General features: G+C 40.4%; 1 protein-coding gene across 1 annotated transcript in view; it reads left to right on the top strand.

Moving 5' to 3' along the window:
* IPO9 (importin 9) overlaps nt 1-16596 on the top strand; it is an 88778-nt gene extending 72182 nt beyond the window's left edge. The window contains exons 22-24 of the mRNA XM_089653628.1: nt 12158-12250; nt 12542-12618; nt 14561-16596. Coding sequence (XP_089509754.1) covers nt 12158-12250; nt 12542-12618; nt 14561-14671 — 281 coding nt within the window. The 3' untranslated portion in view covers nt 14672-16596. The remainder of the gene's footprint in view (nt 1-12157; nt 12251-12541; nt 12619-14560) is intronic.
* The last annotated feature ends 221 nt before the right edge of the window (nt 16597-16817 follow it).

Here is a 16817-nt window from a genome sequence, read left to right as displayed (position 1 = left end):
TCTAAATCTCCTTTCTACCACAGAGGGGGTTGCTGTCTAGTCCAAGGGGTAGGGAATGGTCTGCCCATTAGTATCTCAAAGGGAGACAACTTACTCCGTTTATGAGGTGTCATCCTTATTTCAGCTAGTATAGCAGGTAACACAGCTGGCCAATTCTTCAGAGTCCCTCCCGTGGCTTTTCTTTCCACTACTCCAGAACTCTGAGGGTGATAAGGAATATGGAGCTTCCATTGAATACTCAAAGCCTTTGAGACTCCCTGAGTCACTGCTGCAGTAAAAGCTGGTCCCTGATCGCTTTCTATGAACAAAGGACAACCCCATCTAGGGATGATTTCCTTACACAAAACCTTGACCACTGTCTCTGCTGTTTCATTCGTACATGGGAAAGCTTCTGGCCAACCTGAAAATCTGTCTACTACCACCAACAGCTTATCTCCTTCTTTTGATTTAGGGAGATGTGTAAAATCTATCTGTAGATGTGTGAATGGTGCCTCAGGGGGTGTTAAATGTTCATGTTTCCCATGCTGGCCATGCCCAGGGTTGTTTTGTAAACAAGTAAGGCACCTTCCCAATGTTTCCTCCACCAAATCATGGAGAAACCATACACAAAATCGTTTGCACATTTCTTTCTCCACTAACTGTTTTCCCTTATGACCTACACCATGAAAATTTTGAATGAATAATACAGCAGCTGCCTGTGGAAGTCCTACAATCCCCTCTTTTGACATAAGACCATGTTTGTCTTGTGTCAAGCCTCTGCTAGCCCAAAAATCAACTTCACTCTCAGAGGCTTGTGCCTGCAGTGTACCTAAAAGCTCATTTGACAGTAGGGATGGAGTGGACAACATTACCATAGATAGATCTGCTCGATTATGCAGTTGCCCTGCAGTTTTTTCAGCTGCATCTGCCATAGCATTGCCTTTTGTGACTGGGTCTTTGGCATTAGTATGTGCCCGCACTTTAATGACCGCTATCCTTCTTGGAAGTTGGAGTGCAGCAAGCAAATCCTGGATCAAAGAATGATGGGATATTGACTTGCCATCGGCCGTAGTAAAACCACGGCGTTGCCAAATACGGCCAAAATCATGTACAACCCCAAAGACATATTTAGAATCTGTGTATATGTTAACATCTCGATCTTGATAAAGAGTGCAAGCTCGTGTTAGGGCCACTAATTCAGCTGCTTGTGCACTGGGGTAGGGGATGGAACCTGTTTCAATAATAAGAGGTGGTTCTACTACTGCATAGCCTATGATGTATGTAGCATCACTAGGGCGTGTACAAGATCCATCGACAAACACATCAGGGGCTCCAGGAATCGGAGTCTCCAACATATCTAGTCGCGGAGAAGTGTCAGCTTGGATAACATCCAGGCAATTGTGTTCCTCCTGCAATTCTGGTGACCTTGTGTTGTGAAGATTAAACAGGGAGGACAATAAAAGAGATGGTCCTGATGTAGATGGGCTGTATTTAACTGTGAGATTATTGGTGGATGTCAAAATTACTTCACATCCCGCTAGGCGTTGTGCTGACATGTGTTGAGTGTTAATGTTTTTCAGTACATGTAGGACATGATGAGATGTGTGTAATATCAATGGGTTTCCCAAAACTATGATAGATGCCATTTCCACAGCCAAGGCATACACAGACAAAGCTTGGAGACACCCCGGCATGCCCTGGACCGGGATGGGCATTGTTTTTGATAAATATGCTACCGGCCTCATGGCACCTCCGTGCTCTTGAGCTAGTACTGCAGCCATGGTTTTACATGCAGATTGACAATACAAATGAAAGGATTTAGTATAATCCGGTAACCCTCATGCGGGAGACGAGACCAGTGCTGTCTTCAAATATTCAAATGCCTGCACCAATGGCAGCGTCCATTCAATACGGTCTGGTTGATCTTTCAGTGTCACTTGACGTAATACATTGTCATAATAAGAACAGTCAGGAATCCACTGTCTACAATAGTTTACCATACCTAGGAAGGATTGCATCTGAACCTTAGTTTCTGGTTTTGGTTGTTGACATATTGCTGCCACTCTCCTTGGGCTCAGCCCCCTCTGGCCCTCAGACAATACAAATCCTAGGTACTCAACTTGTGGTGCCACAAACTGCATCTTTTTGCGAGAGACTTTCTGTCCCTGATCAGCCAGAAACCGTAACAATGATAATGAATCAGCCTGACACGCCTTCTCGCTCACAGAACTAATCAGTAAATCATCCACATATTGGATAAGTACTGAACCATGGGTGGGTACTCAGTCATTGAGCATGGATCTACTGGCCATGGTATATGCTACATAACTCTGAGGGAGATGGGTCCAGGTTAGCCTCTCCCCTTGAAAACAAAAAGTAAACAATACCTGTGTCTCCGGGTCAACTGGGACACTAAAAAATGCATTTGACAGATCAATTACTGTAAAATGTGTGGCGTTGGCAGGTATAGCATTTACCAAAGTTGTTATATCTGGGACTACAGCGGCAATGCAGGAGCACATGAAATTTATGATACCAGACCTGTCCATCTTTTGCTTGTACCAGGAGGGGAGGTGTAATGCAAGTAGGGATTTCCTTGGATTAGGGCATCCCTGTACTATAGCATCCAGCTCCTTGGGATCTATTGCCTTTAAAATCAGCTGCTCCCCAATCATCATGAATGGAAAGGCTGAATTCATCATATCTAGCTCAGCTGTCTCATCTTTAACTTCCCCCTTGTTACTTTCTGCTGACCTAAGAATTCTATCACTCTTTTCTACCTTCTTTATCTTCCTCTTTACTTTCCCTTTACCCCTCTCAGTATCCCTTTGACTAACACTCCCAGTTTCCCCATCTAAGCTAGATTCTTCTGACTCCCCTGTATATATCTGGGAAGCAGCAATAAGAACCTCTTCATCTTCATCTACTTGTTTTACCTGTGGGAGTGCTGGGTATAATGTGGCTGCATGTGGAGCTGTAGGGGCAGGACGTCTCACTGTGTTTGTATGGCGGTGGTGGTGTGAAATCATTTGCTACAATTAGTCTTATAGCCTGGTGCATACTTCAACCAATTCTTACCCCCTTCATACATATAATTCTTGTCCCAATCTGGATTTCCAGTCCCCCAGATACCTACCTGAGGCTGTTCCTGCAAACACATTCCTCTAATCATATCCATACACATAGTGTCATTTCCCCCTTCACAAGGAAAACTAGCTCCACCCAGTCTTTTTGACCATCTCACTAAATTATCCACCCAGGGATTAACATAATAAATATCATAAGGAGATACCCTTGCTACATATTCTTTACAAGTTTCATTTAAGGTAGATGTGTTCTTTCCCCTCAGCTTTCTAGTTTTTCTAAACAACTTAATCAACTTTTGTGGCGGCACATGACGAGGTCCTTCCTCCTTACCTGAGGACTTACCCATAGCAGTAAATTAGTAAACTAACAAACAAGACAAAAACAACAACAATAACACACTTTTTACAAATTATACAAAGTGCTGTGCCAGGTGTGTCCTGGTATTATTCCCCGAGCCGAGAATCCCTTAGTCTCGCTCCTAAAACTCCAACCACCAAATTTCCCTGAAGTTCAGAATAATTACCTCGGTAAAGAAAGCATTAAAAAATAAAACTCTCACTTACCTTGGCAATTATCCCACTTCCTGACACCAATGAAAGTAGGTAGGTGGTCTTTTTCCTGTTCCTTGGGGGCCCCCTCAAGATACCAACGGTCACACCTGGACACAGCTACGAGATCTCGGAAAGTGAATGCACTCAAATCACCTCAGTTGCGATTGCAAACACTTCAGTTTTATTGGCATAACATCGGGTTATTATACTGTAGTCTTTAGGCAAACACAACCTCAGATCTTCCAATCAAATACATGTACATTATTTTACCGTAACTCAACAATTATTTGTATGAGGTTTGCATTTTCACTCTTCTGCTTTATCTATCATACCATATCTCCTCTAAAGCCCAGACCATGGCTTTAATCTGACCTAACACCCAATTTGTGGTTAAAACTTTTCAGAAGTGAGAGTAAACCTTATCTGCTTTTTTGTAAGGGTTTGCAAAAACACTCATTTCTACATGAAGCTGACATAGACAGTTTTGTTAGTGTGCACATATCTCATATATGTATATTAAACTAGCATCTTGTATTAGTGTATACAAAATGGATTCAGTTATATTCCATTTAATCCTTTCACTGATATGTGGCACTGATGGGCACTGGCATAAGGCACTGATGGACACTGACAGTGCTGTGGCTACACTGATCATCAGTGCCCTGATGATCAGTGTACATGTCCCCTCCACGGAAAGCCGATTACTGGCTCTCCTCTCGAGCTGTCAGCGTGACCACTCGAGAGGAGAGAAATGCCGATAACACTGTTCAACAAATTTTTATTTTTTGCCAGTTTTGGAAACAAAAGGATCCATTTCTTAATGAATTTCACATTCTGAGTTCAAATATAACAATGAAATTTGTCAATTGGCTCTAGTTTTTCTGTAAACGGAAAGTTTTCTACTAATGGCGTAATGACTACATAATGCACAATAATTATATAGATAGATGTCTTTCCACAAATATAAAGCAAGTGATATTGACTACATAACAAAGCCTAAATGGCATAATATATTGCATAGGATTACCAAGAAAAATTATAGCCATAAGCTAAGTTGAATCATTTTAATACTTAGGATTCTCACTAGTTTTGTCTTCAGTTTGTGTCGGTTTTGCTTCTCTTGGCTTTTCTCTTGTATTCGAGGAAAGGGCTATCTCTTACAACTGCACGTGACTACACGCTTCAGGTTCTTCCTCACTTGACTCAACCACGAAGGATTCTGGTGCTTTAGGAATTGGTAGCCCCTCTCCATGAGGAACTGGACGTATTGCCGATGGAATATTTGGATAGTGCACAGATAACTTTTTCTTCTTATTTAGCCCTTTTACAATTGGAGGCACCATACAAAAGTAACAATTACTAACATGATCTGTTGGCTCTCTCCAAATCATTGGCACAGCGAAAGGCATAGATGCCTTTTTTCCATTCAACCATTGCTCCAGTGCCGTCCCACAAGAATTGCAGCATATATGTGGTGCCCAGCTCTTGTCCTGGTCTCCTATCTTGCAGCCAAAATACAAGTTGTAGGCTTTCTTAATCATTCCTGTTATCCTCCTTTTTTGTGAGATAAAAGTTATTTCACCGCAGATATAGCAGAAATTATCTGCTTTATTCACACAAGTTCGAGGCATTACTGAGTAGCCTATATAAGCATAAAACGAAATGTAAAGACGAACTCCAATCAGCTACAGATACTGCAGCTTTTATGCAGTGAAGTGATGCAATTAAAGGCTAATATTGCATCATCTCAGTATACATGCAATTTTCTATTGGTCACCAGTATCAATTGTGCAATATGCAGCTGAAGTTGCATCATAATTTTGAATGGCTTACGTCATTAGATGGGTGAATATATCATGGAAACTAGAGCCAATCAACATTTTTTAGGGTCATTTTCGTTTTCAGCACCCCAAAATTATGTAAGATTAGCTAATTTTATGCCCAAAACTTTTTACCTGTTGAACAGTGTAACCGGCATTTCCCTGATTACATGTGATCAGCTGTGATTGGACACAGCTGATCACATGACCCAGCTCTTTCCGTGATCGATGATCTGCTGTGTCCGAGGGACACAGCGCACCGGCGATCGCCGCGCTGCGCGCTCACTGAGTGAGAATGGGAGGACGTCATATGACTTCCTCCCAGAACGAGAGAACCACCTTGCGCCCGCCATATTACTATATGGCGGGCGGGAGGTGGTTAAGAGACTCTGTTGTAGATCTATCCATTACAGTATTCCGCTCAGATCTTCTCCTTTAGGATTTCTCTGGAAGACCTCGTATCCTTAGGTACATTTTCTATCCCTATTCTCCTGGTCTTCGAATTTATATAGCAGATTCCTTTGTTCTTTTCTCGTTTCCATCATTCGTTTTTCTAATTTCTGTATAACTTGGGCATGTTTATCTAGTTTTTCTTCCGACTCCTTCACCCTTAATATTTGCCCCAGATCTTTATATAATTTCACCATTTCTTGTTTTATAGATCTTTCAAGACCTTTAAACATTCCTGCTATTTCTGTTTTAGTGGGCATTTCTGAGCTCTTCTCTTGTTCTTCTGAATTTTACATGTCCACTTCTATTAGTTGACTACTGTTAGCCATTCCCAGGGATAGTCTGGAACCTTCTCCAACACTATTTTCCATCTCACATCTTCCACTTATTCCCTTTTGTCTCTCAGGGGTCTGTTTCTCCTGTGAGGGTATATATTTTTAATTGAACTTGTTTGGGAAGCCTTAGGCCCTCCTCCCTTTGACACTTTGTCTTACATACTGTCAGTGACTGTATGTAAGACATACAGTCAATATATATTTTTATATTAATATAAAAATTATAATCCTTCAAAGATGTTATCCTTTAAATTCTTCTTTTCCTCTCCCCCCCTCTACTGAGCTCATCTGCCAGAGTCCACTGATCTTCTGGATCTTTATCTGCCTTAAATTGTCCTCCTTCCACTCTTTTTCCTTCTAAGACCCTCTGGGTGAGCCCCCCTTCAACTTTAAAACACAGTTCAATTCCCCATTCAATACACCGATCACAGTACGCTTGCCGCTCACCCTCACCCTCTTGTCTCCTTATTCCTTCACTCCGAGTGAGTTGACTTCAGATGCTCTCTCCTGGGGATTGTTGCCTTCAGTAGTCCCACCACATGGCAGGCAACTTCAAGGGGGGCTCCCACAGCCTGTTTTCGATGGTTCCTGGCAGCAGCAGTCCTGTATAAGAGAGGCAAAAGCTGCCGTCTCCCTCATTCAAAAAATGCCGGCCGGCTTTTCCACCTCCCAGCGCTCCCTTGCGGAGGATCACATGACCGCCTAACATCCACTGAGCTCCGGCTGAGTCTTTTGTTTGTGTTGCTGGTATGGTGGTCCTCGGGAAAATGCTGCTCGTCCATACATGTGGGCTCCGGGAAAATGGCGCCCGCTGACACGTGCATGCGCGTGGTTCAGTATTTTGTCTTATCATTGGAAGCTATACTATGAGAGCATATCTAGTACATATCCTTTCCCATTCTATGCAAAAGGTTTCGGGTATTGCTTCTCCCTCCACTGAGGAGTGTCTGCTTTCTGTTGCTGGTATGTTGGTCCCTGGGAAAATGGAGCCGTCCACACATGTGGGCTCCGGGAAAATGGCACCCACTGACGAACACATGCTCTGGACTATAAATAAGTTTGCATAGACGTCAATTAGCAGGCATATCCCTTTTGAAAACGTGCATGCGCACAAAACACGTCAGGGAAGGAACCTGTGCATTGACGTCACGCCGCTGGGGCTGCACAAAGGTCCGGCGGCCATCTTACTAACTCCTCAGGACTTCTCATCACGGTTTGCATGCTGCTTGGTGTCATCATCCCTGTCTAAGATCATCCTGGCCTTCATGGTCCTATGACTGATGGGTGTGCTGCCTGACTTACCTAGGGAAGAAACCAACTGTTCATGCGCATTTTATATGTGCTTCTGATGAGTGCATATAAAGGAATACTTTTCACGGATTCACCAGCACTGGATATCACCTGTTCACGGATTTATTTTCTGGACTTTTTTTAATAACTGTTGTTAATCGCAATTGTGTCATTTGATATATGTTCACCATCAATCACTATTCATTTTATATCGCCCAACGCTGACCACTCAGTGTCAAGGATACCATCATCAAAGTTCTCAGTATATTAATTATTGCTATACCAATAACTCATGAACTCTCGCACTTTAGACTGGTAGCGCTGATCAGAGCGCCTCACTGTGTCTGCCTTTTAATATTGCTGCTATTCGTTCTATTGCTGCTTCTATTCACCTTATTATTTATTTATGTATATGCACATGTTTTAGAAGTATTTCATTTGATTCAACTTTTATATTCATTTACCCATCACTTGGATGCGATTGACAGGTAGATCTCGGTGGGATCTACCAGTCACCTGCCTGTGATTGACTGGTAGATAGTGGCGCAACCCCTGAGGACTAGTTTTGGAACCATGGTTGAGAAACCTTGGCCTATTATTATATAGGATTTATATAGTGCCAACAGTTTGCGCAGCGCTTTACGTGAGGGCAAACAGTACAGTTACAGTACAATTGAATATATGGGGAATCAGAGGGCCCTACTTGTTAGAGCTTACGTTCTTATTACACTGTATTCACTATTTTATTTATATGTAGGTGTGAACTTTGATCTGCATGTTCATATCAATCAAAAACCCTGCAAGGAAAAAGCTTTTTAAAAAAAGCATATAGGGGGGGGGGGGAGGTTACAAGAACCAATGACCTAGCTCACACAGGGTGGGTTGCTGCTATTGCAACACATACTGAATTTGACATCAAGAACCCTTTCGTCAATGGCTCCCGAACCAGTCTATAACAGATATTTTACTTTTTTTTTTTTTTTTTCTCCGTTTTCATTTATTTTGGTTTTTTTTTTTTTTTTTTTGCATTAAAAAAATTTGCAAAAATGTTTATATAATTTTTATGTAGGTAAAATATAGAGTTGAAAGTATAAATACAGTAAAACTACTTCAAATAAAAAAAAAAAACAACTTTTTACACTTATTTTTGCAAAAGATAAATAGAAGAGGAAATACATTTTGCAAAAAAAAAAAAGCCCTAGTTTGTCCCCCTGAAAAACAATGTATATATTTTGTTGTCTTAATAAGCCTAAAGTAACTGCTGAATAATTAGGCCTATAAGGAGGAATAAGTACAATAGCTGAAGTGTTTATCCTCTGGAAGGTTTTATCCCCTTTCATGACCAGGGCATTTTTTGCTATTCCGCACTTTACTGCTTGCACTGGCACACCTTTTTCTTAGTTTCTATTTTAAAATTTCACAAATAAATGATCTTTCTTCATAAATGTAGGCCAAAATGTATTTTACTACCTTTCTTTAGTAAAAAATAATGTATATTATTTAGTCTGTGTGAAAGTTAGAGCCTACAAATTATGGTATTATATACAGTATCTCACAGAAGTGTGTCCACCCCTCACATTTTTACGTATGTACATATTTTATATCTTTTCATGTTAAGAAATGACACTTTGCTACGATGTAAAGTAGTGAGTGTACAGCTTGTATAACAGTGTAAATTTGCTGTCCTCTCAAAATAACTCAACACACAGCCATTAATGTCTAAACCGCTGGCAACAAAAGTGAGTACACCCCTAAGTGAAAATGTCCAAATTGGGCCCAAAAGTCAATATTTTGTGTGACCACCATTATTTTCCAGCACTGCCTTAACCCTCTTGGGCATGGAGTTCACCAGAGCTTCACAGGTTGCCACTGGAGTCCTCTTCCACTCCTCCATGACGATATCACGGAGCTGGTGGATGTTAGAGACCTTGCGTTCCTCCATCTTCCGTTTGAGGATGCCCCACAGATGCTCAATAGGGTTTAGGTCTGGAGACATGCTTGGCCAGTCCACCACCTTTATACTCAGCTTCTTTAGCAAGGCAGTGGTTGTCTTGGAGGTGTGTTTGGGGTCGTCATGTTGGAATACTGCCCTGTGGACCAGTCTCAGAAAGGAGGGGGATCATGCTCTGCTTCAGTATGTCACAGTACATGTTGGCATTCATGGTTCCCTCAATGAACTGCAGTTCCCTAGTGCAGGCAGCCCCAGACCATGACACTCCCACCACCATGCTTGACTGTAGGCAAGAAACACTTATATTTGTACTCACCTGGTTGCCGCCACACACGCTTGACACCATCTGAACCAAATATGTTTATCTTGGTCTCATCATCCACAGGACATGGTTCCAGTAATCCATGTCCTTAGTCTGCTTTGGTCAACCATGGCGAGGCCTGTTCTGCGTGGAACCTGTCCTATTAAACGGCTGTAGCTCCCCAGTGCCGATAGCATTCCTGCAGCCCCAGACCATGACACTCCCACCACCATTCTTGAATGTTGGTAAGGCACACTTGTCTTTGTACTCCTCACCTTGTTGCCGCCACACACGCTTGACACCATCTGAACCAAATATGTTTATCTTGGTCTCATCAGACCACAGGACATGGTTCCAGTAATCCATGTCTTTAGTCTGCTTGTCTTCAGCAAACTGAGGACTTTCTTGTGCATCATCTTTAGAAGAGTCATTCTTCTGGGACGACAGCCATGCGGACTAATTTGATGTAGTGTGCGGTGTTTAATCTGAGCACTGACAGGCTGACTCCCACCCCTTCAACCTCTGCAGCAATGCTGGTAGCACTCATACGTATACCTCCCAAAGACAACCTCTCGATATGACGCTGAGCACGTGCACTCAGCCTGTTTGGTCAATCATGGCGAGGCCTGTTCTGAGTGGAACCTGTCTTGTTAACCCTCTGTATGGTCTTGGCCACCGTGTTGCAGTTCAGTTTCAGGGTCTTGGTAATCTTCTTGTAGCCTAGGCCATCTTTATGTAGAGCAACAATTCTTTTTTTTCAGATCCTCAGAGAGTTCTTTGCCATGTTGAACTCCCAATGACCAGTATATGAGAGTGAGAGCGATAACACCAAATTTAACACACCTGCTCCCCATTCACACCTGAGACCTTGTAATCACCTTTGTTGCCAGCGTTTTATACATTAATGGCTGTGTGTTGAGTTATTTTGAGGGGACAGCAAATTTACACTGTTATACAAGCTGTACACTCACTACTTTACATTGTAGCAAAGTGTCATTTCTTCAGTGTTGTCACATGAAAAGATATAATAAAATATTTACAAAAATGTGAGGGCTGTGAGATACTGTATTTAGTAAGAGGCATGGCGAGTTTTTTAAAGTTGTAATTTTTGCCACAATTTTTTGAAAAATGAAGAAATTAAATAGTTTGGGGGGGGGGTTCTCATTTTTAATTTTTTTTTTTTTTAACATACTGTCACCAGTGCAGTACAGCATCCCAATGTGACTGCTGTGGCGTTGATCCAGGATACCAGCTGATAACAGAATATAAATTAAAAAATCAAATCTTTTTTAATTAATTTTATTAAACTTTTTTAAACTTTTTTCTTCTTTCTATTTTACTGTTTTTTTGGTAAATTATTATTATTATACATACTCTCATCAGAGTGGTTCGCTATCACCATAGTGACACTGTACTTCTCTATGGGGGGGATGTTAAGATATTTATTTATTTGAATTTCATTTTTATAAGCAATAGTTAACGATAATGAATGGCTTTCCATTCATGACAGCTTTCTTTCTGTTGACATTCTGTGATTGGCTACAGCTAATCACAGGGTGTCAGGTACCAGGTGATGTCTGTGGATCATCAGTGCCGACCTGTCCTCTGACAATTGCCGGTTATAGGCCGTACTTTCCTCGCGCTGTGACAGTGCAAGGAAAGTGCAGCCGATAACCGTCAACTGCATTTTCCGGTGTTCCGCTGTGTCATTGGACACTTGGTAAAAGGCCGCTGTGATTGGCTTTTTACCACATCACGTGATCAGCTGTGTCAGTAGGACACAACGATCATGGAGATCACCAGGTGCGTGCCCCCGAGAGGGCGTGTTCTCCCAGGACTTTCTCCCAGGACTGGACAACCGCTCTGCAGCTACAGTGCGGTTGGCAAGTGGTTAAAGGGAGACCATACATTATACTGGTTTTTTTTTTTTGTTCAACCAGTGGGTTGAATGAAAAAAAAAATGTGCTCTTTCTTCCATTCACATAATATGTGGGAATTACTCTGCAGCACTGTTATGTTACAGTGATCAGTGTTGGCTATAGCTGGCATCACTGATCAGGCAACAAAAATAAAAAACGACACAGGCTGGGTTATACAGACATCCATCAAGTCCATCAGACTTCTGTATGACCAGCTTGCCCATAGATGGATCAAAATTCAGCTGGTCCCTGCTGTACCTGGGCAAATTTCCATCTATCTACGTCTGGCACATGGTTATTTGCATTTCTGCTGTTGTGATCTCCTTGTACTTCCAATATGCCATTTTTTTAACCTGCCCTAACCATGCAAAAATTTGGATGCTTAGGTTTACAATACAAACTTTTCTCAGCCATTTAAACAAACAAAATGACAAAAGTTTCAGTGTGTTATTATTTCATGATTTTTTGTTTCAGATGATACAAATGATATGTGGGAAGATGAAGAAGATGAAGATGAAGGTTTGGCCGGACAACTGTTATCAGATATTATATCCAGCAATAAATATGGTAACTCCATTTGTTCTGTAAATTGTTTCCAGAGTCAAACCACGCAGTGTTTCATGAGTTAATAAAACATTATAAATTTGCCTTTTGGTTGTTCCAAAAATATCCTGTATTTGTGCGCTGACAAAATGCTATGTAAAAAGAATTGAAAATTAATGTACATTATATTTCTACATAATTTCTTCAAATATTTGAAGCCACAAAATGCATTTAGGGACAAACTCCTAACTCTTTGAATACAGTTTCAGACCACTTAAATAAATGTTTTTTTTTTTTTAAATAATTGTTTGGCAGATGATGATTATTATGAAGATGATGAGGAAGATGACCCTGATGTTCTCAAAGACCCATTGTACCAAATAGATTTACAGGTACAACTATGCTGATGGATTTTTAGAAATTAGCCTGCGATAATATCTGCTTATGTTTGTTTTTGTTTTTTATTTTAGAAATAAACTTTTCAGAATCATTATCGTCCATGTTGGTTACACTGGGCATAGTTTAATGTGGCCCTACACAGTACTGCAATACATGCACAGTTTTGGTGCAGTCATGCAGATAACCCTCGCTAATATGGTTAGATGAAGACTGCCAGCTAGATTAGAACAATTTTGCTGATGTGCTGCAGTTTTTTGCTGAAACATCAGCAATAACCCAGCATAGCATTTATGAAGTTAAATGCGGGAGCTTGTACAACGTTCAATTAATACAAATTAAAATCCATGTACTGTCATCATAAATCTTTTTTTTTTTTTTTTTAACATAATACAAAACTAGAGAAAAAGGGAGTAATAATCCGCTTCAAAAAAGGATACTGTTTGTACCATGAAGTGTTCACTGGACCCAGTGCAATACCACTTCTCGAAGCTAGAACACTTTACTAATGGCTTTTTTTGCAGGCCCCCTGCAGCTGCACTGTTCTATGAATCAAGGGCTTAAAAGGAAGAATTGTGACTGTTAGTGGCTGTCTTCTGCCTTATGGTATGTCAGCAAAGTGTAGCCCTTTGGCAGAGGACAGATGACCTTTGACACGAAAGAGTAATCATGGTCATCTATGGTTTAGAGTACTTTTATATGATTTGTCATGAGGGTCTATAGGATTAGGATATTGCTTATGTTTTGTAGTAGTAGGTCTGTAATAAAGGAAACCTATTTTGAAAAGTACAGTAGCTGCCTCTGTTGATCTCCTTGTAAAAATACCAGTTGCCTGGCTGCCTGCCTGTGGTTACAGTACCTTCTCACTGAACAAGTATGCAGATTAGAAAGTCCATGTGATGACTCTATATTTTCTCAAGAAAACCTGCTCTGGAAAAAATGGAGGCTACATAATCTTTGAAAATGTTTCCTGGCTGCAATGTTGATCCAACGTCCTTCAGTACTTGGTTCACAGCACAGTTTGCAGATAAGTTCTGATTTCAGTCTGACTTTTGTACATGCCTGGAAGGGCAGTTATTCAGATATTGTTGAAGAAACATGGGCTAATTTACTAAAACAGAAGAGTGCAAAATTAGGTGCACCTCTGCTTAGAAACCAATCAGTTTCCATTTTTTTTTCTTTTTTTTTGTCAAAGCGTAATTAAACAAGCTGAAGCTAGAAGTTGATTGGCTACCATGTACAGCTGCATCAGATTCTGCACTCTCCAGTTTTAATAAGTCAACCCCGCAGAGACAGTCCTAAACCCAATATTTATATCCCAAAACTTTATCCTTCATTAGAAGTGTGCCATTATGGCATATTTGAAGCTAAATTTCAGGCACAAAAAAATTACAATTAAATGTTCCTTAATGGCCACAAATCTTTTTGTGTACGAAATGCCTTTGCAAACCCACATATAATCTTGTAAAAGCAGCAGTGACATCACTGTGCTGCACATAGTTCAGAAAGCAGAGCAGTGTGAGGGATCTATCAGGCCCTCCTACTACAGGCTGCCTGCAGAAAATCAGAGGGGGCAAATACAAGATCAGTCACTTTGCACAAGGAAAGTGAGCAGCAGTGACCAGTCTTCACAGGAGGCTTATGCACAGAGATCAAAGTTTAACACTGGATTACTGCACAGATCAGGAAGTACACAAAGATTCAAGCAAGAATACACATTCATTACGAGAATACACTTGTCTTTACACAATATTTGCTTATCTCAGAATTCAGATTTATTTTGCTATGCCAGTTCCATTAATTGCACTGCTGCAACCTATTTAAGTTGTAGTGCGTATCTGGAGTGATTTTGTAACCTTAATCTCCCTTTTGGGTTGAGTGAATAGTTCTTTGAATGAAGCACAACTGACTGATTTAATTTTTTTTTTCATTTTATAGACAAATCTGACAGAGTTTCTGCAGCAATTTGCCCAACAACCATGTTTTTCCGCATTCTCTGAACACTTAAATGCCAACGAACGTCGAATCCTTCAATCAATAGGCATATGAGGATACAGGACTAAAGTATAATGAAATAATTCATTCTATGAAGTTGCAGCCCAGCACAAGGTTTACCCTGGGACTTGAAAGCACTTGCTGGTTGTATTTTTTTGACAGACTGACCCCAGTGATGTTTGACAAGGTCTGTTTTCCATTGACATTACTTGGGGCACAATTTCACGCCGTTGCCATTCATCAATAATTGATCTTGTTGGCATATAGTGAGTGGTACACAGTAAGACGGGGTTAGCTGTCATCTGAAAAGCTGTTACACATTTTGCCGTGTAAACTAAACTGATTTTATTCTTAACCCCTACGAAGCGTCAGTCCTCAGAATTTAGCGGTCTTGGTTTTAGTATATTAGTATTCTAATTCATGTGGGTGATATCCCACTTTCCACACAACTTCCATATTCAGACCTTAAAAACACGGTGCCTTGTATGATGATGCAGAGAGTAGTTATGCACAATTGTTCAGGGCCAAGTCAACCTCTGCACTATACTGCTGTGTCCTTGTCTTATTTCGTCAGGAGGCAAGACAGGGAAAGCACAAATGGCAGAATTATCCAACTGTAGCTGTAGTTTTCTAGTGCTGCTAATTTAAATAAAATGATGCCTTTAAGGGCATATAGAAAAAGAAATCTGGGTGTAAATAAGAGCCATGTAAATCTCATCTTGAAACCTGCTGAGGAACGTGCATTTGTTCTATTAGGATGTTTTTATAGGTACAAATCTATTCACCACTGCATCCAATATTATGAAAAGTATTTGAGAGAACGTTTAGTCAGAGTTAATGTAAGGCTATGCTTAGACATTCAATGAATTTCAGCCTATACCACCAGTGCTGGGAAAACACATTCCTGAGGATTATCTGATCATATCTGCTGTGGAAAACTTTCAAAACTATCATGCTCAGAAAAATGTACAATCAAATGAATGAAGGAGCTATTAGGAGATATCCAAGCCTCAACTCTAACTCGATCTTTCACTTATAACATGGACAATTGTGAAGACATCTAGTGTGGCGTTTTTTTTTTTCTTATCTTTTGCAAAAAGACTCTGATAGAAGTCAATTAAGAAAAATAAAATATGTGAATTTATAACGCATCAATTTCAAGACCTGGTATTGTGTTGTCTGAGCTAACAACTTTCAGTAAGAGTCATGGTTCAAAGCCAGTTACATTCAAATGCCATGTCCATGCTGTGCTCCATATGTAGTGTGTGTGTGTAATATATATTATGTGTATATATATAATTTTTTTTTCCCCCCTAGCAATTTCAGTACAAATTATAATTTTCTATAGCCCCAAATCTGCAGTGTTGAATTCTTCAGTGGAATGTCCACCTGTTTGCCTACAGGATGGGTTTTCCAGTGAGGTAAATAGAAGCCATTCAACTCCTCGCTGGGTACAGCTCTGAAGATTTCTGGCCATTTTGGGCAAAACCTATGTGATTCCAAGAAGGCTAACCAATGAAGATCAATGACTGACTTCTGTACAGGGTTTCGTTTTTAAATTTACTGGTGAAACCATTGTCAGCAGAACAGGAAATATTCTACCTAACACATTACCACGGAAAGAAAATTGCTTCTGTAGCATTTTATTTTTATTTTTTAGTTGGTTTTCGAAAAGATCTTGCTGATCAATTTGTTCTTCTGTTACCTAGCTTGTTTTTTGTACAAGTTAGCAGATGTAGTGAGAGTGTTTCATGTACTTTCAGTTGTAATTTTACATCAAAAACATTGGATTATAAAGTGTATATTAACTGTATTATAGTTATGATTGTATAGGAGGTGTGTGTATATTGCCACTCATATTATTTTATTTTTGCAGATCGAGCACCGTAGAGGTTATGGCTACTTTTTTATGGGTTTCTTTAATGCTACGGAGCAACTAAATAAAACCCTACATTAAAATATCCTGATTTTTGACAGGCGACCAGAGTGAGAGTTGCATATGGCATTCATGATTTATCTTAAAAACTAGAGCTCATAAGGAGAGCAGGTCTAACATTTGAGGCACCAAAATGTGTGTTGGCCTATGTTATTTATAGCTGCCTGATAAAAGGGATCTTTCCATAGTGTCTCTTCTTTCATAGCCTTGTTAAGGAAGGCCCAGCAACATTCTCTAGGTCTTTCATGCTGGTGTGTGAGTGTG

The sequence above is a fragment of the Staurois parvus genome, unplaced genomic scaffold (assembly GCF_062004578.1).
Source record: "Staurois parvus isolate SC_StPar_1 unplaced genomic scaffold, SC_StPar_1.0 ptg000717l, whole genome shotgun sequence".
Lineage (NCBI taxonomy): Eukaryota > Metazoa > Chordata > Amphibia > Anura > Ranidae > Staurois > Staurois parvus.
The sequence above is the reverse complement of the archived record's forward strand: the minus strand, read 5'-3'. Positions and strand labels throughout refer to the sequence as shown.